Source organism: Aspergillus mulundensis (genome assembly GCF_003369625.1).
Source record: "Aspergillus mulundensis strain DSM 5745 chromosome Unknown scaffold_3, whole genome shotgun sequence".
NCBI lineage: Eukaryota > Fungi > Ascomycota > Eurotiomycetes > Eurotiales > Aspergillaceae > Aspergillus > Aspergillus mulundensis.
Window position 1 is genome coordinate 3,120,366 of NW_020797891.1, and position 26,666 is coordinate 3,147,031.

General features: G+C 45.2%; 10 protein-coding genes across 10 annotated transcripts; 8 read left to right on the forward strand and 2 right to left on the reverse strand.

Annotated features, from left to right (window-relative positions):
* Positions 1–703: 703 nt before the first annotated feature.
* Positions 704–1,779, forward strand: DSM5745_04442 (uncharacterized protein; the record flags this gene model as incomplete). Its single annotated transcript, XM_026746458.1, has 2 exons — positions 704–838; positions 907–1,779. The coding sequence occupies 2 exons, from the start codon at positions 704–706 to the stop codon at positions 1,777–1,779; spliced, it is 1,008 nt and encodes a 335-aa protein (XP_026605454.1).
* Positions 1,780–2,234: 455 nt separating this feature from the next.
* Positions 2,235–4,221, forward strand: DSM5745_04443 (nucleobase cation symporter-1 family protein; the record flags this gene model as incomplete). The annotated part of the gene is made up of 6 exons (XM_026746459.1): positions 2,235–2,365; positions 2,435–2,519; positions 2,570–2,670; positions 2,731–3,350; positions 3,398–3,702; positions 3,772–4,221. 6 exons carry the CDS (start codon positions 2,235–2,237, stop codon positions 4,219–4,221), a joined length of 1,692 nt encoding a protein of 563 aa, XP_026605455.1.
* Positions 4,222–4,412: 191 nt separating this feature from the next.
* DSM5745_04444 (amidase) lies at positions 4,413–5,978 on the forward strand (the record flags this gene model as incomplete). The annotated part of the gene is made up of 4 exons (XM_026746460.1): positions 4,413–4,662; positions 4,745–4,846; positions 4,919–5,727; positions 5,811–5,978. The coding sequence occupies 4 exons, from the start codon at positions 4,413–4,415 to the stop codon at positions 5,976–5,978; spliced, it is 1,329 nt and encodes a 442-aa protein (XP_026605456.1).
* A 734-nt stretch (positions 5,979–6,712) lies between these two features.
* Positions 6,713–7,321, forward strand: DSM5745_04445 (uncharacterized protein; the record flags this gene model as incomplete). The annotated part of the gene is made up of 1 exon (XM_026746461.1): positions 6,713–7,321. The coding sequence occupies one exon, from the start codon at positions 6,713–6,715 to the stop codon at positions 7,319–7,321; it is 609 nt and encodes a 202-aa protein (XP_026605457.1).
* Positions 7,322–8,086: 765 nt separating this feature from the next.
* DSM5745_04446 (NAD(P)/FAD-dependent oxidoreductase) lies at positions 8,087–9,292 on the forward strand (the record flags this gene model as incomplete). The annotated part of the gene is made up of 1 exon (XM_026746462.1): positions 8,087–9,292. One exon carries the CDS (start codon positions 8,087–8,089, stop codon positions 9,290–9,292), a length of 1,206 nt encoding a protein of 401 aa, XP_026605458.1.
* Positions 9,293–9,928: 636 nt separating this feature from the next.
* Positions 9,929–11,077, forward strand: DSM5745_04447 (Zn(II)2Cys6 transcription factor domain-containing protein; the record flags this gene model as incomplete). The annotated part of the gene is made up of 2 exons (XM_026746463.1): positions 9,929–9,943; positions 10,016–11,077. The coding sequence occupies 2 exons, from the start codon at positions 9,929–9,931 to the stop codon at positions 11,075–11,077; spliced, it is 1,077 nt and encodes a 358-aa protein (XP_026605459.1).
* A 449-nt stretch (positions 11,078–11,526) lies between these two features.
* Positions 11,527–12,421, reverse strand: DSM5745_04448 (peroxidase family protein; the record flags this gene model as incomplete). Its single annotated transcript, XM_026746464.1, has 4 exons — positions 11,527–11,702; positions 11,803–12,074; positions 12,136–12,183; positions 12,246–12,421. The coding sequence occupies 4 exons, from the start codon at positions 12,419–12,421 to the stop codon at positions 11,527–11,529; spliced, it is 672 nt and encodes a 223-aa protein (XP_026605460.1).
* A 1,133-nt stretch (positions 12,422–13,554) lies between these two features.
* DSM5745_04449 (FAD-binding oxidoreductase) lies at positions 13,555–15,257 on the forward strand (the record flags this gene model as incomplete). Its single annotated transcript, XM_026746465.1, has 4 exons — positions 13,555–13,878; positions 13,956–14,647; positions 14,709–14,917; positions 14,986–15,257. The coding sequence occupies 4 exons, from the start codon at positions 13,555–13,557 to the stop codon at positions 15,255–15,257; spliced, it is 1,497 nt and encodes a 498-aa protein (XP_026605461.1).
* Positions 15,258–21,542: 6,285 nt separating this feature from the next.
* DSM5745_04450 (glycosyltransferase) lies at positions 21,543–24,809 on the reverse strand (the record flags this gene model as incomplete). Its single annotated transcript, XM_026746466.1, has 13 exons — positions 21,543–21,727; positions 21,788–21,935; positions 21,991–22,103; positions 22,184–22,292; positions 22,348–22,504; positions 22,600–22,950; positions 23,004–23,112; positions 23,184–23,444; positions 23,527–23,687; positions 23,749–24,107; positions 24,159–24,295; positions 24,357–24,563; positions 24,620–24,809. The coding sequence occupies 13 exons, from the start codon at positions 24,807–24,809 to the stop codon at positions 21,543–21,545; spliced, it is 2,487 nt and encodes an 828-aa protein (XP_026605462.1).
* Positions 24,810–25,390: 581 nt separating this feature from the next.
* On the forward strand, positions 25,391–26,411 carry DSM5745_04451 (RTA1 domain-containing protein; the record flags this gene model as incomplete). The annotated part of the gene is made up of 3 exons (XM_026746467.1): positions 25,391–25,553; positions 25,610–25,852; positions 25,927–26,411. 3 exons carry the CDS (start codon positions 25,391–25,393, stop codon positions 26,409–26,411), a joined length of 891 nt encoding a protein of 296 aa, XP_026605463.1.
* Positions 26,412–26,666: the final 255 nt, after the last annotated feature.

Below are 26,666 nucleotides of genomic sequence, written 5' to 3' on the forward strand. Positions count from 1 at the left end.
GTCAAAACGAAACTCCGGGTGAGCATGGCGTCGACAGCGCATCATTCCTGCGGTACAGCGGTTATGGTTCTCCGTGAAGGTAGGGCAAACATTGCCCAGTCAAGACGTGAAGGCTTACGGTACCACTGATCTGCGAACTACGGATTATCGCGCTTATTGCGGACGCGAATCCCATGGAAACTGTTTAGGCTCTTGCGGAGAGGGCTGCGGATATATCAAGGCTGTGACACTCTCAGATGATTGTACTGGGAATACATGGGATCGCATGGGTTCGCTGATGATAAATCGCACATCATGAAGTGGATTACCAGCAGATGTCCTCTCCTCGTATAGCTTCCTTACTCGAATATTTCGGAGCACTCATGTCCTGCTTTCTCCATCGCTATTAATTGACGGTTATAGGAAGGCTCAAAGGTGCAAACCCTCATCCTTAGGACGGGCTCTATCAGATAGGCCGGTATATCGTATCCTTATCATCCCCGCAACATCACAGTCTACTCCAACATATCGTTATCATATCTCCCCTCCTATCGCCTCCAAGGACAATCGTCGGACCACCGTGATCGGCATCACCGTTGGAGTAGGATCTCTTAGCTTCGCGATAAGCTCGGCCGTGACACTGCCACGAGATACATATAGCAGACGTAGATAGCAGCAATCACAAGCACCAACCACCAGCTTACCTCCAATCGAACGCACAACAATGCCCGAAACCTACCACGGCCACCCAGACTACGCCTACGCCCGCGACTTCGTCGGCTACGGCGAGCCCGGCCTAAAGCTAGCCTGGCCCAACAACGCCAAAATCGCGGTTAGCTTCGTGATCAACTACGAAGAGGTGCGGCCCATCTACTCGCCGCTCAACCCTCCCCAGAACATTGGGTGCTAACAAGTATACGCGACCAGGGCGGCGAACGCTCCGTCCTCGAAGGCGACGGCGTCTCCGAGTCAAACCTGCGCGAGAACCCGACCGGACCCCAGAGCATCAACGAGCGCAACTACAACGCCGAAAGCGAGTACGAGTACGGCAGCCGCGCAGGATGGTGGCGGCTCTTCCGGCTATTCCAGAAGCACGGGATGAAGTTCACGCTGTATGCGGTTGCGCGCGCGCTGGAGCATAACCCCGACGTTGCGAAGCGGTGCGTTGAAGAGGGACATGATGTCGCGAGCCACGCGTACCGCTGGGTCAATTACCATGATTTCAGCATCGAGAAGGAGAAGGAGTATATCCGGCGCGCTGTTACGAGTCTGAAGAGCCTGACGGGGTACGCGCCGAAGGGGTGGTACTACGGACGGCCGTCTCCGCATTCGCGCACCCTCGTCCCGCAGGTGTATAAAGAGATGGGCGAGGAGTTGCTCTGGGCGAGCGATACATACGCCGACGACGTGCCCTACTGGATCGACCTCCCCTCTGAATCTGGACTCCCGGACGCAGAAGCGAAGGGGTGCCTGATGATCCCGTATTCCTACGACTGCAACGACTTCAAGTTCCACGTGCCGGGGTCGGGGTTCCGTGATCCAGCGGGGTTCCTGACGCATCTGAAGAATGCGTTTGATGTGCTGTACCAGGAGGGGGAGGAGGGTAGTCCCAAGATGATGACGGTCGGTCTGCATTGTCGGATTATTGGGCGGCCGGGGCGGTTTAAGGCGTTGCAGGAGTTTGTCGAGTATATTGGGGAGAAGGAGGGGGTGTGGGTTGCGACGAGGACGGAGATTGCGGAGACTTTTCGGGAGGGCTTTCCGTATAGACGTGGGGTTCTTGCGGAGGCAAAGGAGTAGGCGCGGTTCGATATCCAGGTGCTATGTACTGTATAGCCAGGAACATACATCAGACACAAGCAAGCAGCGTCGAGTTCTTCGTTATGCGTATACCAATAGTCCTCTAGTGAAGATCTAGCCATGCAATCGGACATCCGAAATCAATACCGGGCCTGTGAATCTCGCTCTCTATCATGCTTATCAGATCGGACGTCCGAGATATGGTATGTTCGAACTGGTGGGATCTGCGATTGCTCGCACGCCCAGTCTTGGAGCTCCTTATCGCGCCAGTCCCTTCGTGCCTAGCCCTCTAGTCCTGCTTGAATCATACATGCTAAGCTTCTTATCATGCGCCGTGACGGGTTCAAAGCCAGCACAGATAAGGTAGCCTATATGAGCCCTACCCCAGCTGTTTGGGTTTCATGCCCCGAGAACCTGGTGAACACTGTCAGTGTCAATTAGGGTACTGTACCACGATGGCAGTCCGCCGCATCCTGCAACTCATCGAGACAAAGCCAGCGCCCGAGAACCACCAGTCGATCGGGAAGGGGCGCTGGTCGAATAAGGATCTCGAGCCGACGTACCCCGAGGAGCGGACGTGGACGTGGTAGCCAACCCTTCCTCAGCTGCAAGACTAGCCAATATGGAAAATACGTGGCTAACGAGACCATGCCAGGTACAACCTCCCCCTCTTCTGGTTCTCCGTCGCGTTCGGCGCAACGGGGTGGAATGTCGCTGCGAGTTTGGTCGCGACCGGCCTGGTAGCACTCCCACTGTACCCAGCTCGATACGTGCTAAAGTGGATGGATAGACATGGTCCCAAGCCTTCATCTCCTGCTGTCTGGGCTCGTTCATCGCAGCCCTCGGCGTAACAGCCATGGCGCGTCCAGGGGCAACATACCACATCGGCTTGTCCGTCCTCCACCCCTCCCTCCCCCCATATCCCCCCAACTAACCCAGATGCTGTGCCAGCCCCGTCCTCGCCCGCTCCCCCTTCGGCCTCTACGGCTCCTACTTCTTCATCTTCATCCGCGCCGCCGTCTGCATCGTCTGGTACGGGATCCAGAGCATGTACGGCGCGAACCTGCTCTCCATCATGCTGCGGTGCATGTTCGGGGCCCGCTGGGTGAATCTGCCCAATACGCTGCCGGTATCCGGCGACGTTAGCTCGAAACAGCTCCTGTGTTTCTTTCTCGTCTGGATCGCGGAGTTGCCGTTTTGCTTTGTGCATCCGACGAAGATACACCTGCTCTTCAGTGTCAAGGGCGTTGTTATGCCGTTTGTCACGTTTGGCTTGTTTGCGTGGTGTATGGCCCACGGCGCCGGGATCGGGAGTATACACCTTGCCTCTGCCTCGGCCACTGCACCGACAGGCGCGAATCTTGGCTGGGCCGTTATGGATGGGATTAATGTGATCATGGGCAGTCTGAGTCCGATGCTGGTCAACCAGCCGGATCTGGCGCGGTACTGCAGGAGACCAAGTGATGCGGGGTGGGCGCAGGGGGTCGCGGTGTTCGTGAGTAAAGTCGTTGTGTTCTTTTTGGGGCTCGCGAGCACGGCGAGTATTCAGGGGAAGTGGGGGACTGCGTACTGTAAGTCTTTCTTCCTTGAGGACTAGGCCGCTAATCTAATGGGGCAGGGAATATCTGGGATCTCCTGGATGCCATCCTCGACCACGAGTGGACGCCTGGGTCTCGGTGCGCCGTGTGGCTGGTTGCATTCAGCTTCCTGGTTAGCCAGTTTGGGACGAATTTTGGAGGCAATTCAATTCCGTTTGGGGCGGATATGACGGGGTTGTTTCCGCGGTTCCTGACTATCAGACGCGGGCAGGTCCTTTGTGCGGTGCTGGGGATCTGTGTTGTGCCGTGGAAACTCCTGGCTAGTGCGGGTGATTTCTTGAGTTTCCTTGGGAGCTATAATATCTTCATGGCGCCGCTTTGTGCTGTATGTCCCAGACCTGCTTTTCTCTATCTGATTGGATATACGTTCAGCTAATTGGTTGGGTGCTCGCAGATTGTCATAGCAGACTACATCTCGCGCAAGGGGAACATCCATGTCCCCTCGCTATACGACGCCTCCAAAACAGGCCTCTACTGGTTCTGGTCGGGGGTGAACTACCTCGCTGTCTTTGCGTGGATTGCCGGTGTGGCACTTGGTCTACCCGGTCTGGTCGGCGAGTATCAGCCGCAGTCCGTGAACTCGGCGGCGAAGAATATGTTCAAGATGGGCTGGATCCTGACGTTTGTGGTTGCGGGTGCTGTCTACGCAGTCTTGTTTAGGGTTGTTAAGCCTAGAGTCTTCCCTGATGATGTTAGTGCGGGTCGAGGGTGGGAGTACCTGGCCAAGGAGGGGCGAGACGGCTTCCTGGATGGCGAGAGGGACGTTGTGGAGGGGGTGGTGATGTCGGAGGGGCCGAAGGGGGTGTCCAGCGTTATGGAGAAGGGCGATAAGATCAGTGTTTGATATCGTAAGGTTAGATAGATAGGGCTTGTCTCGGCAATCAAAGCGAAGATAACAGTCGATAACCCCGCCACTGAATTGGAGAATTGGAGAATTGGGGTAGTTGGGGTCGGGCTTCTTCCGATATTTATCATGCACACCCCGCACCTCCTCTTCGCTCTCTGCCCTTCACCTAAACACATACCCCTGCCGCCATGGAACCATACCGACTATCGGCCACAAAAGCCCTGCATCTCATCCAGAAAAATGAGTTGACCGTCGAAGCCTACGCGCGCTCGCTCCTCGCGCGCATCGAATCCCGAGAACCCACCGTACAAGCATGGGCGTACCTGTACCCGGAAGCCGTGCTCGAACAGGCGCGTCGCTTGGATAAAGTTCCGACCGAGCAGCGAGGGCCACTACATGGCATTGCAATTGGTGTCAAGGATGTTATCTATACGAAAGGTCTGTAACCCCTCCAGGGCTGCAATATCGCCTGCGGTTGGGTGTAACGGGAAGGACGAAGTTCAGAACTGACGCAGGATAGACATGCCAACGGAGCACAACTCCCCGCTGTACAAAGACAGTCACGTCCCCGTCGACGCAGCCTCAATCGCGATTCTACGAGCTGCTGGCGCATTGATTCTCGGTACGTTTCTCCCGCCTCCAGCTTCAGTCCACCCTCCATACACTCTATTCATCCTAACGAAATGCAATGCAGGAAAAACCCAAACAACCGAATTCGCAAGCACAACCATCGGACCAAAAACCATAAACCCACATTCCCTCCCTCCCTTACCCGTTCGTACACCAGGCGGCTCAAGCTCCGGCTCCGGCGCCGCGGTCGCAGACTACCACGTTCCATTTGCACTGGGCACACAGACAGGCGGGAGCATCATCCGGCCTGGCTCGTTCAACGGGATCTACGGGTTCAAGCCAACATGGGGCGCTGTGAGTCGCGAGGGGCAGAAGGTTTATTCGCTTACACTCGATACGTTGGGGTGGTATGCTCGGAGCGTGGAGGATCTGAGAATGCTAGCGGGTGTGTTGGGGATTAAGGATGACGATGTCCCGAGGAAATTGAAGGGGTTGAAGGGAGCGAAGTTCGGACTCGTCAAGGGGCCCGTCTGGCGTCTCGCCGGCCCCGGCACAATAAACGCACTGGAGAAAGCGAAAGCACTGCTCCAGGCCCACGGCGCAACCGTTCACGACGTCGAACTGCCCGAAGAGTTCAGCAACATGCCCGACTGGCACGCGAAGATCATGGCATCTGACGGACGAACGACATTCCTACCCGAGTACCTGATTGACAAGACCAGACTGCAGACGTTCCTGGCGAACCAAGTTGAGAATGTGAACGGGTGGACGCATAAACAGGAACTCGCGGCCTTTGACGGCGTCGCGAGTCTCCGGCCTGTTATTGATAGTATCGTGGACGGATTCGATGCGCTGATCACGCCTAGTGTTGTCGATGAGGCGCCCCTCGGGAATGGGAGTACGGGGTCTGCGGCGTTTAATGGGATGTGGACGGTATGTTACCCAGCTCCTGGACTGACATCTTGGGATGCGGTATAATATACCATGGCTTGGTGACTAATTCATATGTGTTGCAGGCGCTACATACACCCGTCGTGAACATCCCGGGGTTTAAGGGCGAGAATGGCATGCCTGTGGGTGTGTCGCTTGTGGCGGCGAGGTACAAGGATGAGCATCTGCTTGAGGTTGCTGAGGTTGTTGGGGGGGTCTTTGAGAAGGAGGGTGGGTGGAAGTCTGCTTTGTAAATTCATTGCATGAGGTCTTGCTTTCTGGCGATTCTCGTGTAGGATATACTGACTGCACGCCCCCCTCCAGTACATATCTAGGTCGCTGTCTAGCGCGGACGATTCATCCACAAAGTGTTATACTTGGTCTACTCCCTGCAGCATACCAAAGATCGTTATATGATGATAATGCTACCCAGGTACTTCAATAATTCTGCTGCCAACATATCAACTGTGGATGGTTATGCTGGTTGTTTGACAGAGATGAGTATCCTGTTATCCGGCTCGCCACTTGATTGTGGCCCATCACAGCAGCGTACCCTAGCGAGTCGATTGCTCTTTGAGTCCATTGATCCTCTTAGCCATCTTTGTCTTTCTGGTAATCTATGGATTCATTGTTGAAACAAATCATTTGCTCTGGCACTCAGAAACCAGGTCTTTGAGTTATTAACATTGTAAGTGGTTTTTGCGCTGCTAAACAAAGAACTCAAAAGAACGGTCTCAGAGAGCAGGTAGGCTGGGCCGCTTGTGTGATGCCAAAGGACACAATGGGCCTGCAAGGATTCTGCTTAATGGCAACACACCATTATTGTTGATGTGCACAAAGAACTGAGCGCAGATATAAACAGCCTCGAACACCCCCCAACTCGACGAGAATCGTTAACCATCACAAGTACGACCCTAGAAGGCCATTAAACCGCACTTCGATACCGTACTCTTCTACAACCCCAGTTCCACACCAAACACAAACCACCATGTCTTCCGACAAGAAACCCACCGAGACCGCCCGTGAGTCCACGGAGGGAGCTCCCAACTTCCCATCCGAACTTCCCCCACGACCCGCTCAACGACCCAGGTGGTACGAGCGCGTCCTCACAAAGGTGCATCTAGCTTCTGACAAGCCGGAAGACTATACGCTGTATATCAGCAGGCCGCGAAAAGAGCCAAAGTTCTCCAAGGGCAATATCGATGCCTTTGCGGACCGCCGCATTATTATTCTGCACGGACACCGAAGCAAGTTGTGCGAGTGGTGGTTTTTGGACCAGAAGTCTCGATTCACGGATAAATATGGATCCATACGGTATGAACTTGAATATGAGTGCTTCTCTATCGAGAAGGAAAATCTTGAGCTGGAGAGGATGGACCTGAAACTGATGAAGGTTGGTGGGCTGAAGGGTGAGGACCGCGAGCGATTCATCAAAATGATTGCCAACCGGAACCGGGCATTGGACGAACGTAGCTTGGTCCAGTCCTTGCTCAAAGCTGCGGGCGAAGCTGGCATCCTGGGGAAGAGTGATGTTCGTTGTGCCGAGATTGTTTTGGGCTATCGGGTTTGTATGGTGGCCGGGGTATGGGTAAGCTAACGTTTCATTCTACGGAGTACCACCTGAGCATATTTGGGTATTCATGTAGGACTTGTGTCGTTCGGCCAAGTGGCTTGTAATCTGCGAGACCATGGTCGCACCTTCTTGAAATCTCTCTACCGGGCTTTGAGAAATGGTGTATTTCAATGTTTTCTAAGGGTTGTTTCTTGTTTCTGCTGTTAGTCATTACAAGTTTTTTCATGCTAAAAGATCCAACTAATATATTTATTCATGATGTTGTCCTCCATTTTTCCACAAGTGGCTCACCTAGAGGCATACCCGACGAGTACATATAGATATTTAGCATGTGCTTACAATGCTTTTGTGACAATGTCTAAGTTTGCGAAGAAAAAGAATATGCAAGTATTTATGACCACTAACCTAAACTAGTAGGTATGTATAGCCATGGCCCGTCATTACTGGAGTCTACGGCGGAAACGCTACATTCTGGGGCCATACGTGCAGTGTGCACATACCAATCCGGCTTCTAGGGGCCCCGCACCCATGGTTCGTGCCCGGCCGCTCGGGATGGCGGCTATAGACTCGGGACCCACCCGGGTATCCCGGTCCCCGCCCGATAGCCTATTGCCCCTGTGTAACCCTAATTTTCTCCCGATGGAGCCTCACGAATGCCGATGGGTGTATATTTAAAATCCCTGGCGAGCATAGGTTTAAGTGCTCCCTCTCAATATCATCCACACCAAGCAAGCAGTACTGTTTTTCTATTTGGCTCTCCACGATTCGACCGAGACTGTGGTAGCAAAGATGCAACGAATCGTCATTATCGGCACCGGTTTCGCCGGGATGTGGGCGGCCCTCGCTGCAAAGCGACTCATCGACCTCAACAAAGCAAGCGACATCAAGGTCGTTGTCGTCTCACCCGAGGCAAAACTCGTCGTACGGCCTCGTCTCTATGAGTCCGGCGCGAAGAATATGAGCGCCCAACTCGACACCCTCTTCAACGAAGTAGACATCCAGTTTGTTCAAGGAAATGTGACTTCCATCTCCCCCGACGAGCAGAAGGTGCAAGTCTTAAAGGCAGACGGGGAGCAAGAAGACCTGCCCTATACCCGCCTCATCCTTGCAGCGGGAAGCCGGCTCCGAAAACCCTCTATCCCGGGCCTAGACAAGCACGCCTTCAGCATCGACACGCTTGACGACGCAGTGAAGCTCGAAAACCATCTCGCAATTCTAGCACAGCAGATCTCAAGCCCGGCTCGGAATACCGTCGTCGTAGCGGGCGGCGGGTTCACGGGTATCGAGATTGCAGCCGAACTTCCTGTCCGACTCCGGCCGCTTCTTGGTACAGAGGATATCCGGGTAATTGTGGTCGAGAGAAACAACGAAATTGGGCCCGAACTCGGCGCAAATCCACGACCTGCTATACTCGCCGCTCTCGCCGCACAGGGTGTCGAACTCAACCTCGGCGCTGCGGTCTCATCCGTCGACGAGGAAGGCGTCACCCTGTCAAACGGCGAACATATCGAGTCTTCCACCGTTATCTGGACTGCTGGGCCCGAAGCAACACCGCTTACAAAAGACGTCCCCGACCCAAAAGACCCCCTCGGCCGCATCCACGTCGATCGCACCCTCCGCGCCCCCTCAGCAAAAGAAATCTTCGTGACCGGCGACGCCGCATTCGCCGACACCGACGGGTCCGGCCACTACGCGCTGATGTCCTGCCAGCACGCCATGATCATGGGCCGATTCGCGGGCCACAACGCAGCCGCTGATCTGCTAGGTCTGGAATTGAAACCCTACGAGCAGAAGTACTACGGGACGTGCCTTGATCTTGGACCTAGTGGGGCTGTTGTCACGGAGGGGTGGGATCGCGAAGTGAGGTTTACGGGGATGCAGGCGAAGGAGGTGAAGAGGTATATCAATGGGACGTTGATTTACCCGCCGGCTGGGGGGATGGAGGAGGTGTTTAGGGCTGCGGATCCGGAGGTGGGTGGGGTGACGCTTGCTTGATCTTATTTGTTTACTTTTGTTGATTGTAAGCTGCTCTATCTTGGATGAACCGAATGATGTTCCTTTCCCCCAATATCAGAGTATGTTTCATGCACATATTGATATCATTCACCCTCTCCACCCTACCATAGATATATCAGTTAAGGTTTTTTACTGAGGATGCCAAGGTTACCTACTAGCGGCATGCCAAATCTGTTGGTGCACATCTCTGTAGCCTGTAGCACCCTCTAGGCGCCAGTGTCAAGAAACTACTAGCAACTATGCTTCTGCCTTGACTGAAAAGGCTTGACTGCTTCACATAGATGCCCTGCATGTTTAGTGGCATTCCGATCATAGGCAGCCATGAAAGGGTTCAGTGTGGGTCAGCCAAGGTTGGATTGACGAATGACGACTGTTCTGGCGCCTGGAGAAAACTTAAAATAGATTACTTGAAAGCTTTGTCAGGGGCGAATCCATTATTACAATCTAAACCACCCTTCGTGGGCCACTGCCATATTGCTGTATATATCTACTTATATCCAATAGCGACTCGAAGATTGGACTTGTCTCCAGGCCAGAAGCGATCCCAAGTACAAAACTAGAGTATGCCGGCCAGCTCCACAGTGAGAGGACGACGGGCTCATCGAAAGTCGCGCAATGGGTGTCAGCAATGTAAAAGCCGGAAAGTAAAGGTATATCACTAAGCATTTCCAAGTTCTGAGCCAACATTAATCAAAGCCATAGTGTGACGAACGGAAGCCGGCTTGCGACAAGTGCAAGGTATACGGGGTGGATTGCTCCTTCGCGCTTTCAGCAAATTCAACAGAACAGTCGGTCTCATGCTCAGATCAAGACACAACGCCAGCTGTAGGAACACCACAAGCGCCGCCATCGGCAGGTTCCGAACTCGCCATCTCCGACCTGGAGCTGCTGCACCACTACACAACATCAACCGCCTACACCTTCTCCCACCACCCCGCCCTGCAAACCTTCTGGCGCGTCGAGGCTCCCAAGATCGCATTCACCGCGCCCTACACCCTGCGCGCGATACTGGCCATGTCAGCTCTGCATTTATCCGTGCTCCGCCCAGAGAAGAAGGACCTCTACATCGCCCAGGCAAGCGAGCACAACGATGCAGCGCTCAAGCTTGCGACGCCCGAAATCACAAATATCAGTCCCGAGAACGCGACGCCGCTATTCCTCTTCTCCGCACTCCTGTCTTTCATATCGTGTGCCAAGCCACTCAAGCTAGGCAACTTCCTCCTCTGGGAGGACCACGACATCGCCGACTGGCTCTCGCTGATCAGAGGGACGGGAACGATCGTCGAGTCCGCGAACGATTCACTCCGCACAGGGCCGCTGGGTATAATCTTCAGCGTGCATCGGCAGTCTCACAACCAGCCGGATCCAGTTGTGCGGCATGAATTCCTCGAGGACCTGCGGGTATTCATTCTGGAGGAAGTGACAGACGAGCACGAGAGAGAGGTATACTCTGTCGCTATTGACCATCTAAGCCACTGCTTTGCGATATGCCTGGACAAGGCGTGGCGGCTTGAGACATCAGACGTGTTTATGTGGTTGTTGCGTGTTCCGGCGGACTTTCTGCGGTTGTTGAAGGGGCATCAGCCGCATGCACTCATGGTCCTCGGGTACTTTTGCGTGCTGATGCATCAGCTCGAGTGGATGTGGTGGATGAAGAACTGGGAGAGGCATATTCTCTCGCAGATCTACCATCTTTTGCCGGCGCCGTTGCATAGGGCTTGGTTGCAGTGGCCGATGGAGCAGGTTGGGTTCAGTCCGTCCTGACGTTGTTTTTATGAAATGGGTTCTTGCAATATAATGTACTTACGGTACTAATAGGGTAAATAGTAGACACGATTTCAGGTATTATGGCCAAGGTATAGGCACTATCTTTAGAACAGTGCAGTAAAAAGCCCGACGAACCCAGCGGAATCATCTGCACTGGGAACACCTTCTCAAGTACATGTAAAATGGAACCAGCGTCACAAAGCATGTCCTCCAGACTATGCCAGGATTACCATCGCCATTCGATGACAGATGATGTCTAAACCGCAGACGCTGGTAGGGTATAAGAGAAAAGACCAATTTATGTCACTCAGCTTCAACCTATGGAATAAACTACGGCAATATCATCTCAAATAAACTGTAGAATAACTCCACCTCGCAAAACTTCATCGACCGATTGTCAAGACTCCCAATCACAGCGGACATTGCAGATGTCCGCCTCGGATTGCCTAGAACCCAAACCCAGAATGTAGATCGGCGCGCTTCGAACGGACAGCGGTAGTGCCAGAATCCGTAATTAAATTCGCAGCAGCCGCAATCATCTCCGTGACCTTGCTCACATCAGCGAGCGTTACCTCCTCACTCTTCCTCGTCCAGCCGAGCTCAGTCGGAAGCCGCTCGTTGTCTACACATATGACATGTCAACGCCCAAGCCTAAGCCAACCAAACGCAGCGTATCAAACAAATCAAGAAGAAGAGGAAGCAGAAGAAAAGTGCGGACTCACAGAAAAAATACTCAACCCACTCCCTGCTCACTGTTCCCTGATCCATATCCCCAAAGACAATAATCGGCGCCGCTGCTTCCCCAAGGCTAAAGTTCTCTGTCGACTCGGTGAATGTATAATTTGGGTTGAACGCCTTGGAGACCACCTGCCGCGCGACCTTGCTATTCGCCAGCATGGCTGCGGATAGGGTGGAGTTTGTCCAGAATGCGCGGGTTTGCGCGAAGATGCTCGCGTTGAAGATGTGGTTTGAGCCGAAGTGGGCGTCTGCGCGGCTGCATTTCAATTTATTAGCATGACTTTGGTGGAGATATGCGCGCTGGAGGAAGGAGGTACCTAAGGCTCGCGTCGTGTTCGAGGACGTTGTGGCGGTTGAGGTGGTCGCTAACAAAAGCCTGTGTTAATTTTCCTATTCAGTCGAGGCGTGGTGAGAGCAAGAGACGAACAGAGTAAAGAAATCAGCGCCCGTCTCCGGGTTCGCAACAAGAGCCATGTCGAACATAAGATCAGCGAGGGAGGCGTTGAAATGTAGAGCTGTCGTTAGGGCTTCGACCACGACCGGGCGGGTGAGGTTGCGGCCGTTGTGTGGGAGGAAGCCGTGGTTTGCCAGGGTATTCATCATTGGGCATGGGCCGCGGACTGTTCAATTTTATATCAGTGCCTGTTCAATACCATGTCGAGGGGTGAGGGCTAGATACAGTCTCCATGTCCTGGCGGCTTCCATTGTCCATAAGCGTCGTGCCGTGGGGTGGCGGATGTCAGACCTATGACGCCGAGGATGGTTTGCAAGTTAATCTTCATTGTGCTAGACTGGTCAAAATGGAATGAATGAACAGAGAATTGCCCAGTTTAACACTGGAGGGACCCCTCGAAGCTGGAGAAAGCCAGCCCTTTTATACAGCATTCGAAGCAGCAGCTCCAGACTCAAGCAGAAATGCAACTGCCAATGGAAGAAATGTGATTGGTACATACCTCCTAGGTTGTGTACTTAGGTATAGAAAATACTTGCAGAAAATCCAACAGCTGTTTCAAGGAGTACCTCAAATCTCGGCGTTGTCGATCCCTGCATCAGGCCGACCAATCGGATCAGCTGGTTCTTGCTGTCTCCGCCGCCATCACGCGAATCCGGCGGGCTTGGCGTCGATCTGATATGAACGGCCTCGGGTTCGGGCTCGGGTTCGGGTTCGGGTTCGTTTCCGGCTCGGGTTCGGATCTTAGGTGAGAGTTGAAACGAGTCATGGATCTGCAGTTTCACGGAACAGATGGAGAAAGCTCAGACAGAACTAGGCGTCAACATTGATTGAAACAGCCCCTGGTCTGTATTCATGCACTGATGGACCCATGAAAACCCAAGCCATAAGGCTAGATCAGCTTGAACCCCCCTCAAAGTGGCGTTGAGGAATCTTAAACCCTTGGCTGATGAAGCTAAGCCTTGCCGGCGAGTGTTAGAGGATCAGCTGGATCCGTGAGTTTGCTTGTTTCATTGGCCTCGCATGCATTGCGAACCCGAGGCTTGAATACGATACAACCTACATCGCAAACCCCCCAATCTCAAAACTTCCTATACCGTGGTCCCGAGATAGGCAGCAAGGGACAATCCCCTGATTGGCAGAACTTAGGAGTTATCGAGATCATTCGAAGGCAGCCATGTTTTTTAGATCAATGAGGATTGTTATAAGAGTGCTGGTAGACCGCGGCTTGGGATGCCTAGCTTTCTCTTGAGCCATTTCCGAGTCGTATCTCTCCGCTCCTAAAATGAAGTCTTTCATATCCGTGCCATTCGTGGTCCTAGCCCTGGGATCTGTCCAGTTTGCCTTCGGCCAGCATGAGAGAAATGCATCCTCCACAACCTTTGCCAATACAGTCGATTTAAAGACAGGTGCCGATTGTGCGTGCAACAAGCTGATCTCCTACTCGGAGCACACTCTTTTCCCGGACTCAGCCAACTACGCCACGCAAGCGACCGACTATTGGGACGTCCGGGCAGACCTTCACCCGGCGTGCATCTTTCTCCCTACGTCGGCCAGCCAGGTATCCGATGCTGTTACTATATTCTCAAAGTGCGGTGCTCAGTTCGCAGTCCGGGGTGGTGGACACATGAATGCAAGTAATCGCTCTACTTACCGCAAACACTTTACTAACAAAGCCTACAACAGTTCCCAGGCTCGAATAACATTGAAGGGGGTGTCCTTCTAGCCTTGAACAATATGAAGAACTACACCGTCAACAATGCCACAATCAGCGTCAGTCCCGGAATGACCTGGTACGACGTGTACTCAGCGCTTGATCCCTACGGCCGCATTGCCATCGGCGGCCGCCTGAAGACGATCGGAGTCCCCGGCCTGGCCCTGATCGGCGGCATCCATTACTTCGTGAACAAATACGGCTTTGCTATGGACAACGTCGTCGAGTACGAAGTCGTCTTAGGAAACGGCACCATAGTCACAGCCAGTGCGACATCCCATCCAGACCTCTTCTGGGCTCTAAAAGGCGGCGCAAACAACTTTGGAATTGTGACCAAGTTCAAGCTGCGAACTTACGAGGTACCTCACATCAGCACCACGATCCAGGAATTTGGCGAGGGGGATGTCTATGATTTCATCAAGGCTGCGTGTGACCTACTCGTCAACAATGACGCATCTACGGCCGCCGGGAACGTCTTGACGATTACCTACAATGCAACTACCGGTACTGTTTCTCCCATGCTCCTCGGTGTCCAGGAGGGCATCAGTCGTCCTCCGTCAAGTTTTGCCAATTTTACCGCCATCCCTGGGGACATTAAGATTCACAACGTCACAACCTCCAAGCAATGGGCCGAGAACCTTGACTCTCCCAAGCAGATGTTCCGGTATGTCCTTCCTCCTGCCTTTTATCTATCTATTCTTGAAGCCGAACCTCATACGCAACAGTGTCATGTTCGGCCATCACTCCATGTCCCCCGACCCCGACGTTCTCTACTCAATGTACGAGACCTGGAAAGACGCCGTGAACCAAATCGCCGATGTGCAAGGCCTGTATCCAACGTTTGTTCTGAACCTGTCTCCCACCAGCGCCGCAACCATTAGCAAGACCAACGGAGTCGGTAATACGTGGGGTCTCCTTGAGGAGCCTTTGCTTTGTAAGTGCCATCCGTTCCCCAACCCCCTCCCCTTTCCCTTGAAAGAGAAAGCAACTAATAGTTCCCAGGGTGGCAAACGAGCACCGGGTGGGATAACGCCGAGGACGACCTTCGCGTTGAGGCCTGGACGCGCCAACTCGTTGAGAACCTGCATGCGGAGAACAAACGCAACGGGCTGGCGAGGGAGTTTATCTACATGGGCGACGCGGGCGAATGGCAGAATCCCTTTGCTGGCTTCCCAGCTGAGAACGTGCAGCGGATGAAGGAGATTAGGGAGAGATATGACCCCTCCCGCACGTTTTCGAGGCTGAATTGGGGTGGGTTTAAGCTTGGTTATTGAGGCCAATAAGAGAGGGACTTAAGTCACGGCTCTTCTGGCCGGGGGGTGAGAGGGGCTTGGTGGAGATTTGTGAGCTTAACAGTGTGGAGTATGGTACGATCCGTGTCGGACGAGAGGTGGAGATCCCTTGGATCTCCGCGGCAAACTTAGTTGGATGACTCTAACTAACCTCCGAAGATAGGAAAAAAATTAACCTTTAACTTTGGCCGGATCTCATGGCCTAATTAGGAAATAAAATATAAAAAAAAAAAGGGATAAATATAGCTTAAATTTTTTTATATTTAATTATTAAACTTTTATATCCTTATTTATTTTAAATCCTAAAAAATCTTATGTTTTATTTACCCCTTAATTTTTATTTTAATTTTATATAACTAATTTCTGCCTAAGGTATTTATAATTCTAAAAGTTATAAGCCCGGCTTATACTTTACTTTTTTAAATATTATTTATATAATTATTTTTAAAGCTATTTATTACTTAAATTTAAACTTTTAAAATTCTTCTTATTTACTATATAATATATTATAAAAAACCTTTAATTTTTATTTATAAACACCTAGTTTAATATTATAACCCTAAATAGCCCTAATATATAGCGCTTATAATATTAAATTACTAAATTAATAATTATAGGCCTTATAATATAAAACTATATTAATTTCTTAGTTAATAATAAAAACCTATTACCTATTTTTATTAGCCTAAGGCCTATTTTTAAAAATTACTACTTTAATATTTTTAAAAAAGGCAAACTTTAAATAAGTTATTTAATAGTTAATAAATAAGGTAAATTTTATATTATTATAAAAAAATATTTTATTTAAAAAAAAAAACATAAAGCTTTGCTAGGTATAATAATAGCTTATATAATCTTAATTATATTTAGCTTGTACTAGTAACTTTTATATAGCTAAAAATATTTATATATAATACTTTAACTTTTTATAAAGCGCTATACGCAATCTAATATTACCTATTAAATAAAAATTAAGGTAAAATAAAAAAAGACAGCTATTTACTAAGGCCTTTTTATTAAAAAGTAAATTAATAATTAATGCAACCACTAGGTTAGTATATTTACTAAAGCTAAAAAGTTTAATATTTTTACTAGTAATTAAAATACTAATACACTTTAAAACTTTATATATATTATTATAATTATTAATAAAAAGTTTAGTTAAAGGCTTCACATGGCTATTTTTTTTAAAAAAAAAAAAACTTTACTAACACTATTAAAAAGTTTAAAATATTTTATATATTTTAGGCTGTCCATACTATATATAGTAAATTTAAATAATAGCTAATAAATAGCACCTTTGCCATGCTTAAAAAAAATAACTTAGTAAATAAAAAAAATAAAAATACTAAAAATAACAAGAAATCTAAAAAAAATAGTAAAAATAAAAATAATAAATTAAAGCTAGCATGCCTAGTATATAGCTACCTATATTTTATTACTTTTTACTAGTATTTTAATGCTAAAAAAGCTCTAAAAAATTAGGAGCCTTAAAAAAAAACTTTGTAAAAAGTAAAAAAGAATATACAGGATTTAACTATTAAAAAAAAAATATTAAGCACCTTTAAAAAATCTAGATTTAATATTATAATATTTAAAATTAAGGTTAAAAAAAATAATTCTAAAAACCCGGAAAAAGTTATAATAATAATTACTTATTTACTATTTAACAGCTTATAATATAGCTTATATAAAAGTATTATTACTAACTCTAGATTTTCTATACATGTTATTAATAACCTTACTAAAATAATTAACATTTGCAACACCTTTAAAAATAATATTATTTTTATTAATAATATTATTAATAAAATTAAAAAGTTTAGTATACTCCGCGTTTCTTACAAGGGACTAAATAGCTTAAAAAGGCTTTTAAAGCTTAAAAATTACACTTATATTCCTGGCTTTTATACTACTATTATATCCCTTAATAAAGCCGTGTTAGCAGATCTATATTTTAGTAATTATAAAAAGATTTTTAAAAACTTAAAAAAATGGACTTTTGCGTACTTAAATAATATTATAAATTATATATACTTTATTATAAGAAATTTAATATTAATAATAATAAAGAGATTAAGGCCTTTTATACTATAATAAAAATAAAAATTTAATACTTTATAACTTTAAAAATATTATTAAAAAGCCTAAAAATTTAGTATAAGTATATAGGCTACCTTAATACTAACATAGTATTTAAACTCTTAATATTTATAACTAGTATATAAATTAATTTAGCGCCTTAACTTTTTAGTAAAAAGTAAAAAAAAAAATTACTTTACATGCCATGTAAACTCTTGCAATTTCCTAAGTAAATATTATAAATTAAATTAATTAAAGCAAACCAACCCTTTAAAAGAATTTATTTTAATATTCTTATTTTTAAAGCATTTTAAAATAATATAAAATATACTTTTTATTTTCTAAATAATACCACCTAAATAAGGTAAATAATATTATATACTAAGAAAAATAATTGCTAGCGCGCTATTTAATTACTTAATACTTATATCTTTAAGTAATTTAAATTTTATATTTAGTTTCTTTACATGGATAATAAGATATTACAACTTTTAAATAACTTTAAATTTATTAAGAAATAATAGGGTTTAGCCTTTAAAACTATTATTTTTAATATATTTAAATAAAACAGCGCAAGCAAGTAATTAAAAAAAATTATTTTATAAAAAGCTAAAGTGCTTTTATTAACCGCTAATATACCTTAAAATCTTATATTTAAAGTTATAAAGGTGTTTATTTATATACTAAATTACATGCCTATAAAAAATAAAAAAAATAAATAGTTTATACCACTTTAAAAGTTCCAAGTGCTAATAGGTAATACTTGCCTAGTAAATATAATTAATATTTTTAAGTTTAGATTACTTGCCTACTAGTAGTTAAAAATCCCTAACTTTTATAAAATAAAGCCAAGAGCAGCTATTAAATATTTTTATAAATATAAAAAAGCCTATAATATTTAAAAAATTTAGAACCCTCGCGCCAAAGCCATATAATATTTAATTATTTAAGTAAAAAATATAGTATTTAACAAGGTAAGAACCTATAATAAAAATAACTTAATTTATATAGCTAGTTTAAGATATACTATCCCAGCATATATTAATAAAAAAAAAAAAAAAACTAGTTAATATACTGTTTTTTATTAGTTTTAAAAATAATTTTTTTAAATTTAATAATTAAAATAAGCCTACTCCCAAGCCTAATAATGTAAAAATAGGTAAAAATAAAAAAATTAAAAATAATAAACCTTACGCTAAAATTAATACTTAAAATAAAGCTATTTTTAACTTATTTAGTAATTTAATATTATATAATAATAAAAATCTTATAATTTTACTTATTCCTGCTACTAGCCCAAGCTTAGTAAGTACTATAGTTAATTAAAGCTTTTAAACCTATAATAACTATAAAACTATTTTAATAACACCTAACTAGGTAGTAAAAAGTAAAAAAAATAAAAAAATCCTTAACTTTAAAAATAATAGCGCTGGAGGGCTCCCATAACTAAAAAATAATATAAATAAAAATAATAATAAAAAAAAAATACTAATATTACTTTTTTTTAAAAAATCTAACCTAAAACCACATAAAACTAATATAAAAAAAGGAAAGTAAAATCCTAATCCCAAACTCTTAACTATATAAGTTAAATTAAATAAAAAGGCCTAATATAACCGCCTGCACTAAAAGCAAGATTTAAAAAATTTTATAAATAAAAATTACTTAAAATAAAGGCCTTTTCCTAAAGTTTTTTATACTAAACTTTTTTACTAGCTAGTAAAAAACTTTACTAAATATTATATTTTTTTTTACTTAATAATTTTTAAGCCTCCCGGACTATTGCAAGAGGTATTAAGCAAAGTTATTTATAAAAATTAACTTTAAAAAAAACTAAAAAATTAGGCAAAACTTATAAAGTATTTATATAAAAACTAGTTTATAAAGGCTACTAAAGTTAAATTTAGTACTTTTAAAAAACTCTATATTTTTAAAATTATTTTTATACTAAAAGGCAAGATTATTATACTACTTATATAAGTATTTAAATATAAATTTAATACCACCAGCTATTTAAATAAATTTAAAACATGCCTTTATATTAAAAAAGATTTTTAACCTAGTAACTATACTAATACCATAATAATAATTTTTACCACCTAATTATTTTAACTTATAATAGCGCTTATTGCTTATTTTAACCTTAATATTATTTAATTAAATATTATTAACACCTTTATTTAAAGCTTTATAAATAAAAAAATATATATTAAAACACTACCTAGCCCCTGGCGCGTAAAAAGCAAAGTATTTAAATTAAATTAATTTTTATATAACCTTAAATAATTACCGCGCATTTAATAAAAAAAAATATTTTTAATATTTTTTAAATATAGCTTTAAGCTAGTACTAAAAAAGCCTTACCTTTTTATTATAAAGTATTTTATAATTATTTTTTTTATTAATAATATACTTATTATAAGCAAGAGATTAGCTAAAGCTAAAAAAAAGGTTGCTAACTTTATTAAATATATAAAGTATATATATAAATTATAAAATTTTAGCAAAGTAAAGTGGTTTTTAAATATTAAAATTATTTATAATTATTATAATTAAAAAATTTAATTATTTTAAGATTTTTATATTAATAATTTACAGGCTAAATATAACCTCACAACACTAAGTAAAATATTAAAAATACCTTTGCTTATTAAAAAACTAATACTTATGCCTTTAAATTATATACTTATAAAGTAAAATATTTTTTTATATTAATAACTTATTAGTTTATTTTTTTATTTTATTATAATAACATGCCTTAACACCTTTAAAGTAGCTAGTAAACTTGCTTAGTATATAATATAACCTATTAAAACTTATATTAAGGTAGCTAAGTATATTATTTAATATTTTATTACTATAAAAAACCTAGAAATTAAATACTTGGCTAATATTAAAAAAATTATTATTATAATATTTAATACTTTTTTTAATAATAATTTTAACTAATATAGCTTTAATAAATAGCTTATAAAGCTATTTAAAGGTTTAATTAACTAAAATACTTGTAAGTAAAAAATAGTTACTACCTTTATTATTAAAATTAAATTACTTGCTGTTACCAAGGGAGCAAAAAACCTTATATAATAAAAAAAACTTTTTAATACTATAAAGTTTAATTTAAAGGTTAAATTACACCTTTTTTATAATAACGCTTAAATTATATAATTACTTAACTTAAATAATCCTATATTTATTATATAACTTTAATATATTAATATTTACTATTACTAGCTTCGCGAGAAGTATTAAAATAAAAAAATTAAAGTTAACTAAATAAAAATAAAAAATTAACTAGTAAATAGCCTTACTAAACTTCTTAATAACCCGTGTTATAAAATATTTATTTATTAACTTAGCCTTATTAAAATTAAAGCTATTTTTAATACCTAGTATTAATACTTTTATTTTTTTAAGTATTAAAAAATATATTAAATAAAAAGTAAAGATTTTTTGGATCTCCGCGGTAAACTTAGTTAAATAACTTTAACTAACCTTTAAAAATAAAAAAAAAATTAACCTTTAATTTTAGCCGGATTTTATGGCCTAATTAAAAAATAAAATATAAAAAAAAAAAAAAATAAATATAGCTTAAATTCTTCTATATCTAGCTATTAAATTCTTATATCCTTATTTATTTTAAATCTTAAGAAATCTTATATTTTATTTACCCCTTAATTCTTATCCCAATCTCACATGACCAATTTCTGCCTGAGGCATCCGTAACTCCGAAAATCCGGGTCTAAGTCCTGGTATCTTTGGAGGGAATAGATTGTTGGAAACTGAGCATAGTTTGCTTACACGACTTGTAAGACAAGCAGCAGTAGGGTATGGTAGCCTTGAGAAAGCTCAAGTCATATTTATATTTACCATGCCCATACACTGCCAATGAAGCCTCTGCATGATTAAGTCATACATTAGTCTTACGTGCAGCTTGTCCCATCTCGAGTCTTAGTTATAATGGCATTCGACTGCTCCAGACCTTGGATTCAATTTAGGATTATCAAGCCTAGGACGGCTTCCTACTCTACAGAGCAAGCTTTAACATCCTGCAAGATACATAACGCACACTAGGGAGGAACCCAAGAGAAAGTTTACCAAGTTGCTTATAAGCTAACCACTATGGTGCTATCCTCAATATCCTCACAACTCCCCCGTTCATTCCAAGGACACCGTCTATCCCCATCAAGAAACCTCAAAAACATCAAGCACCTCCTGCCTAAATTTCTCATCATGAACCCTCTCGCTCCGAATTCCACGATCAAGATATCGCCGGAAAATAGCCAAAACATGCTCGTCGTTCCGCATCTGGATCTGGTCTATCGCCGTGGACGTGGATTCACCAGGTCGATTACCCGGAGCGCGCTGCCCTGCTTTTATGAGTCCCGTTCAGCCTTGGGGGCGCAGAAAAGCAAACCTCCCGCACTTACCGGAAGGCGCATTGGTTATGTTAAGTGTTCTATGGAGACTTTGCTCCGCGCTGGTATTTGAGTCCACTATGACGGAACCTCGTATCGACTGCCCGTGCGAAGAGATGGAGGGCTCGTGCTTAGGACAAACACCGCCATTTTTGCGAAACTGGGTAAGGTCAGCTCTATTCATCAGCACAGTTCATGTAGGCGGCTAAACGTACATCATATGATGCCTCTGTCGCAAATTCCTCCTTCTTGTCATCGTGCGACGCGCCTATATGTGCCTGGACGCTCTTGACGGCGTATATAGCGCTGTTGACAACCAATGCCGTACCTGCTCGACACACCCATCAGTAATAAGCTACAGGGAAACGAGTAGATGGTGAGTGGATGGAGTGTCCCAAGATAACGCACTTGTAAACGGAAGCAACGCAACGTGTCCGAAGAACTTTGCGGTTCCGACCCCGACGTCCCGGGCTGGGTTTGACTTGTCTCTGTCACTGTATGCGCCATTCTCATCCAGCTTGTTTTCCTTAGCCGTGAGAACCATAATCAGGGCCGTGGCCAGAGCGACGTACCCTTTTCCGCCCGTGCGACCCGGACAATTTCCCCACAAGATCTGAGGCGCGAACGATATCCTTTACCGCGGTGTTCAAGCCAGTCCAGTACTCCTTGGTAGTGCTTCCCGTAGAGGCAATGTCTTCGGGTTGCGTGCGATATATACAACGGTCCGTCCTGTGGTTTTGGTATCATCAGTCAAACAGCCCTTCGCAAATCTTGTCGGAAATCATGGGGTGTAAATTTATATGGCTCATGGGTAGGGTACCCACAGAACTAAATCACTAAGACCGATCCTCTTCTTGCTCAGCAACACAGCCGCAGCTTCCGCGCATATCACCAGCGACGGTTTATTCCAGACGCGGAATACAGCGAGCTCCCGCTGCGTGATCGTACAAACTCGCTTCTGGGCCGGCGGTAGCCAGCGATAGAATGACTGGACGGCACTTTGCGCTCCGCCCTCATCGATAAGCTGGCTTTGAATGGTGCGGGCGGCTTGCTGGATGTCGGGGCGGAGGCAGTATTCTATCCCCTGCGCGAGGGTGTCGGGCGTGAGGGTTTGCAGGGATAGTGGTGAGGCGCCTGCGGCGAGTTTGGCGAGGGCCACGCCTAGGTTATGTTGGCTGGGTTTATCAGATGAATGTTGATAGTACTTCACCGTGGGGCGGGTTCTTACTCTTCTGTTTTTGCGAGCGTTATGCTTGGTTTACCGTGTTGGAGTGCCAATTTCACACTCTGTGCGTCCCCGTTATGCACGACGAGCGACACTTTGGGAAGTACCCATTCTGGGTGTCATCGACGTCATGAATTAGAACATCGGCTGGGTGAGAGATATATGCGTGGTATGGTAGCTTACCGTTAGACGTGGAGTCCACGACAAATACATCCGGACTATCCAAGCTCGCGGCAATGTGCTGCCATTTCCTGGAGAAGAGGGCGCGGAATCCGCGTCCTAGCACGGTTTTCTGGATGATGCTTGCCAGCAAACGTGGATCTTGACTGGTGGACTCGTGCATCATGAAGTAGATAGTTGCTCTTCCTGCCAAGAGGAAGGACTCAAGATCCGGTGGAGGCCGATATAATGCTTCTTGTTCCCGGAAAATGTACCCAGAAATATCTGTATCCAGCATGTCAGTCCACAGTCCCCAGCAGATCCGCACACCTGGCTGCGTGAGCTATAATGAAGGATAAGGTTTTACCTTGGTTCTCGGGCCAGTCAACTGGTTTAGGGACGAGCAACTTAGAGCAGAAATAAGTATGCGGGATACTGTGATCCCTCACAAGTGTTGCAGCCGTACTCGAAGATATCGGCATCAAGCCCAGGATGCGTTGTCGAAAGCGGTTGATGGGCTCTATTGACCTATATTCATATCTGGTGTCAATTCAAAAGATCCAAAACCCGCTTTTTAATCGCCACTCACGTATACCATGTGCGCTCCTGTACCAGCGCATAAGACAATATGTTCGCGGTTGTTGTATCGATTCCCTCGCTTGAGTTGAAACGGGCGCGCGGATGCGGGAATGCCTTTGTGGGCGTTTGGGGCGTGGCCGACATAATGTGCAGGGGGATGGAGAGGCGCTCGGCGCAATGGATGTGCGCGCTCGCTGTGGGGGTTGCAATGATCACATCTGCTAAGAATGGACGGGGGTCGTTGGTGTAAGGGGCAATGCAGGCTCTCCAACAATGGCTGTATGTTTCGAATAACGAGGCTTTGTGGTGACGGTTGTGGTTCCTGTTTCTTACGCTCGTGGATATCTCTCCGCCGTTGTTTGCATGGTTCTAATAATTGTTAGTGATCAGTCCCGAGTCAGAATGCGCATCATAACGAACAGGTTCAGTGCCTATGGTGAAGAAGTCAAGACTGTGACTTCGGACTAGAGGCTCGCATGCTGTATCAGCAGCGATACGCACTCGGTGGGAATCTTGGAGGAGGCGCTTTGCGATGTAAATGAATGGTTCGACATCCTCTGTTTTGAGGCGTTAGCGGGGAGTTGTGGGCATTATTCACATGGTCCAAAAGAGTCTCACCATCAACAATCATCACTAAAATATCCAGCGGCGGTGGCTTGAATCTCTCTGCGCTTCCTTCAGCATTTTTGCTCCCTCCTTTCCCTTCAACAGCATTGCCATAGTCCACATTTATTAATCGCGGTGCCGCTCTTGGCCGCATGAACGCCTCGACGAATGCAGAAGTGCGAGATGCTATGCTCCTGTCAATGACGAGCTTGCCGTCTTCTGTATTATCGTGTGAGTACTTGAGATTGAAGTATGCAAGATCGGCCACAGCTTACCTTCCGGTACATGATAGTCCTCTACCCCCCTAAAATCGTTGTAGAACTCGGGGGGAGAATCCGGCTCGATAGCCGTCCAAAGCGATACTTCAGAAGAATTGACTGAACTCCGCACAGGCGAGTATGCGGGCGGCGGATCGTCTTCATCTTGGCGGATGTCATGTAGCATCAGGTTCTCTTTGCCGGCCATTCTGAGATTGTGCTGCAGTATAGGGAAACCTATGGCGGTATCGAGTAAAGGACAACAGCAGGCATGCAGTGCCACCGGGCTGAAAGAGAACGACAGTTTTATGCTGTTGCCTGACCTGCTGAATTTTCTGCAAAAGAATGTCTACTGAGCGGGCCCATGGATACTTAGGGTTGATCTCGGGCTCGGGTTCGGGTTCGGGCTCGGATTCGGGTACGGACCCGTGCGGCTCATTTTCTGGATGGCCCACCCTAAGCCTCAGGTGCACTGGATTAAGAACACCAAGCAACGCCAAAAATAGTCGGGAAGACCCAGCAAAACCTTATCTTCTCTATACGAATCCGACTCATGTCAACAAACGCTGGTACCTAATCATCCTGATGTGACAACCAGGCAGACGCTGGTGATGGAACGGCTTGAGACGGGCCAAAGGTAACAGAATATGATAGCAGCAAAAATCTGAAGGAGATATATATATGATAAGTCTACTCACCATATGGCCTCCAGTGAGCCAGCTCCTCTTCATTCTTTCCATTTCGATCCGGTCTGATCTTCTCAACTCCATTCAATATCGTGATATCGCCATGTCCACCTCAGAATCTACTTGGCATTTGTACGAGTACAAGCCCAGTCTGGTTGCTGCAGCTATCTTTGCAGCTTTGTTTCTCATTACAACATCATTCCACCTCTATCAACGAGTCAAATCGCACGCCAAATTCCTGAATCCATTTATCGCCGGAGGTGTCTGTAAGTAGCTTGTCGAATTGAAGAATAATCATAGTCTATCTACTAACTTCAGGCAGTCCAGGTCATCGGGTACTGTTCCCGTGGTGCGGCTCACTTCCACGAGACATCGACCACCATCTATGCCCTACAGACGCTTCTTCTCCTGTTGGCACCAACCTTATACGCAGCATCAATCTACATGATCCTGGCCCGAATCATCATATCGGTCAAAGCGCAGCATCTTAGTTTGATCCCGGTAAAGTGGTTAACTAAGATCTTTGTCTGCGGCGATATCCTCTCCTTCATTCTTCAAGGTGCAGGTAAGTCACCATAACCTTAACTGACAAACAAATTCCCCGCCCGATGAAGTACACTTACTAACATACTCTCCTAGGCGGCGGCATCATGACAAGCGGCTCATCCAGCAGCCTTAAGATCGGCCAATGGGTTATCATAGTCGGATTATGCGTCCAGCTACTGTTCTTCGGCGCCTTCCTGATCGCCTCGATTATCTTTCATCTTCGGATACACGGTGCCCCCACCGCAGAATCAGAGAAGGCGATGAGTCGCGGCAGGAGCTGCTTGCCGTACGACTGGCGAGGCTTGCTATTTGCATGCTACTTTGTTAGCGTTCTCATCCTCATTCGGTCCGTCTACCGCGTTGTCGAGTTCGCACAGGGAAATTCCGGCTATGTCATCAGTCATGAATGGTTCCTGTATGTTCTGGATGCGTTGATGATGCTCTTGGTTATGTTGACGTTGAACCTGTTTCATCCGTCTGTTGTTCTGAACAACAAGAGACAGCATCAGCGGGACGGGTCGTATGAGGCCGTGTTGCAGCCCGAGTATCACATGCGCAGGATCTCGGAGGGAGCATGAATGTTTGTGCTGGAAGGATGGTCTTTTCGGGCTCAATTTATCCTGAGAATATTCGATTCTTGTTGATTCATATGTTTGTCTTTGGGTTTATTTCATGCTTGACCTCTTTGATAAACGGTTCTCTCGGCCTTTCTTAACCTTTTGTTGTTTGTGGAGTTAATGGCCTTAAGTCTGAGTTCGCTCTAACATGTTATGCTCTTAGATTACTTAGTTTCTCGGACCTAAAATGCTCCAATCTCATATTGTCCGTGGTGC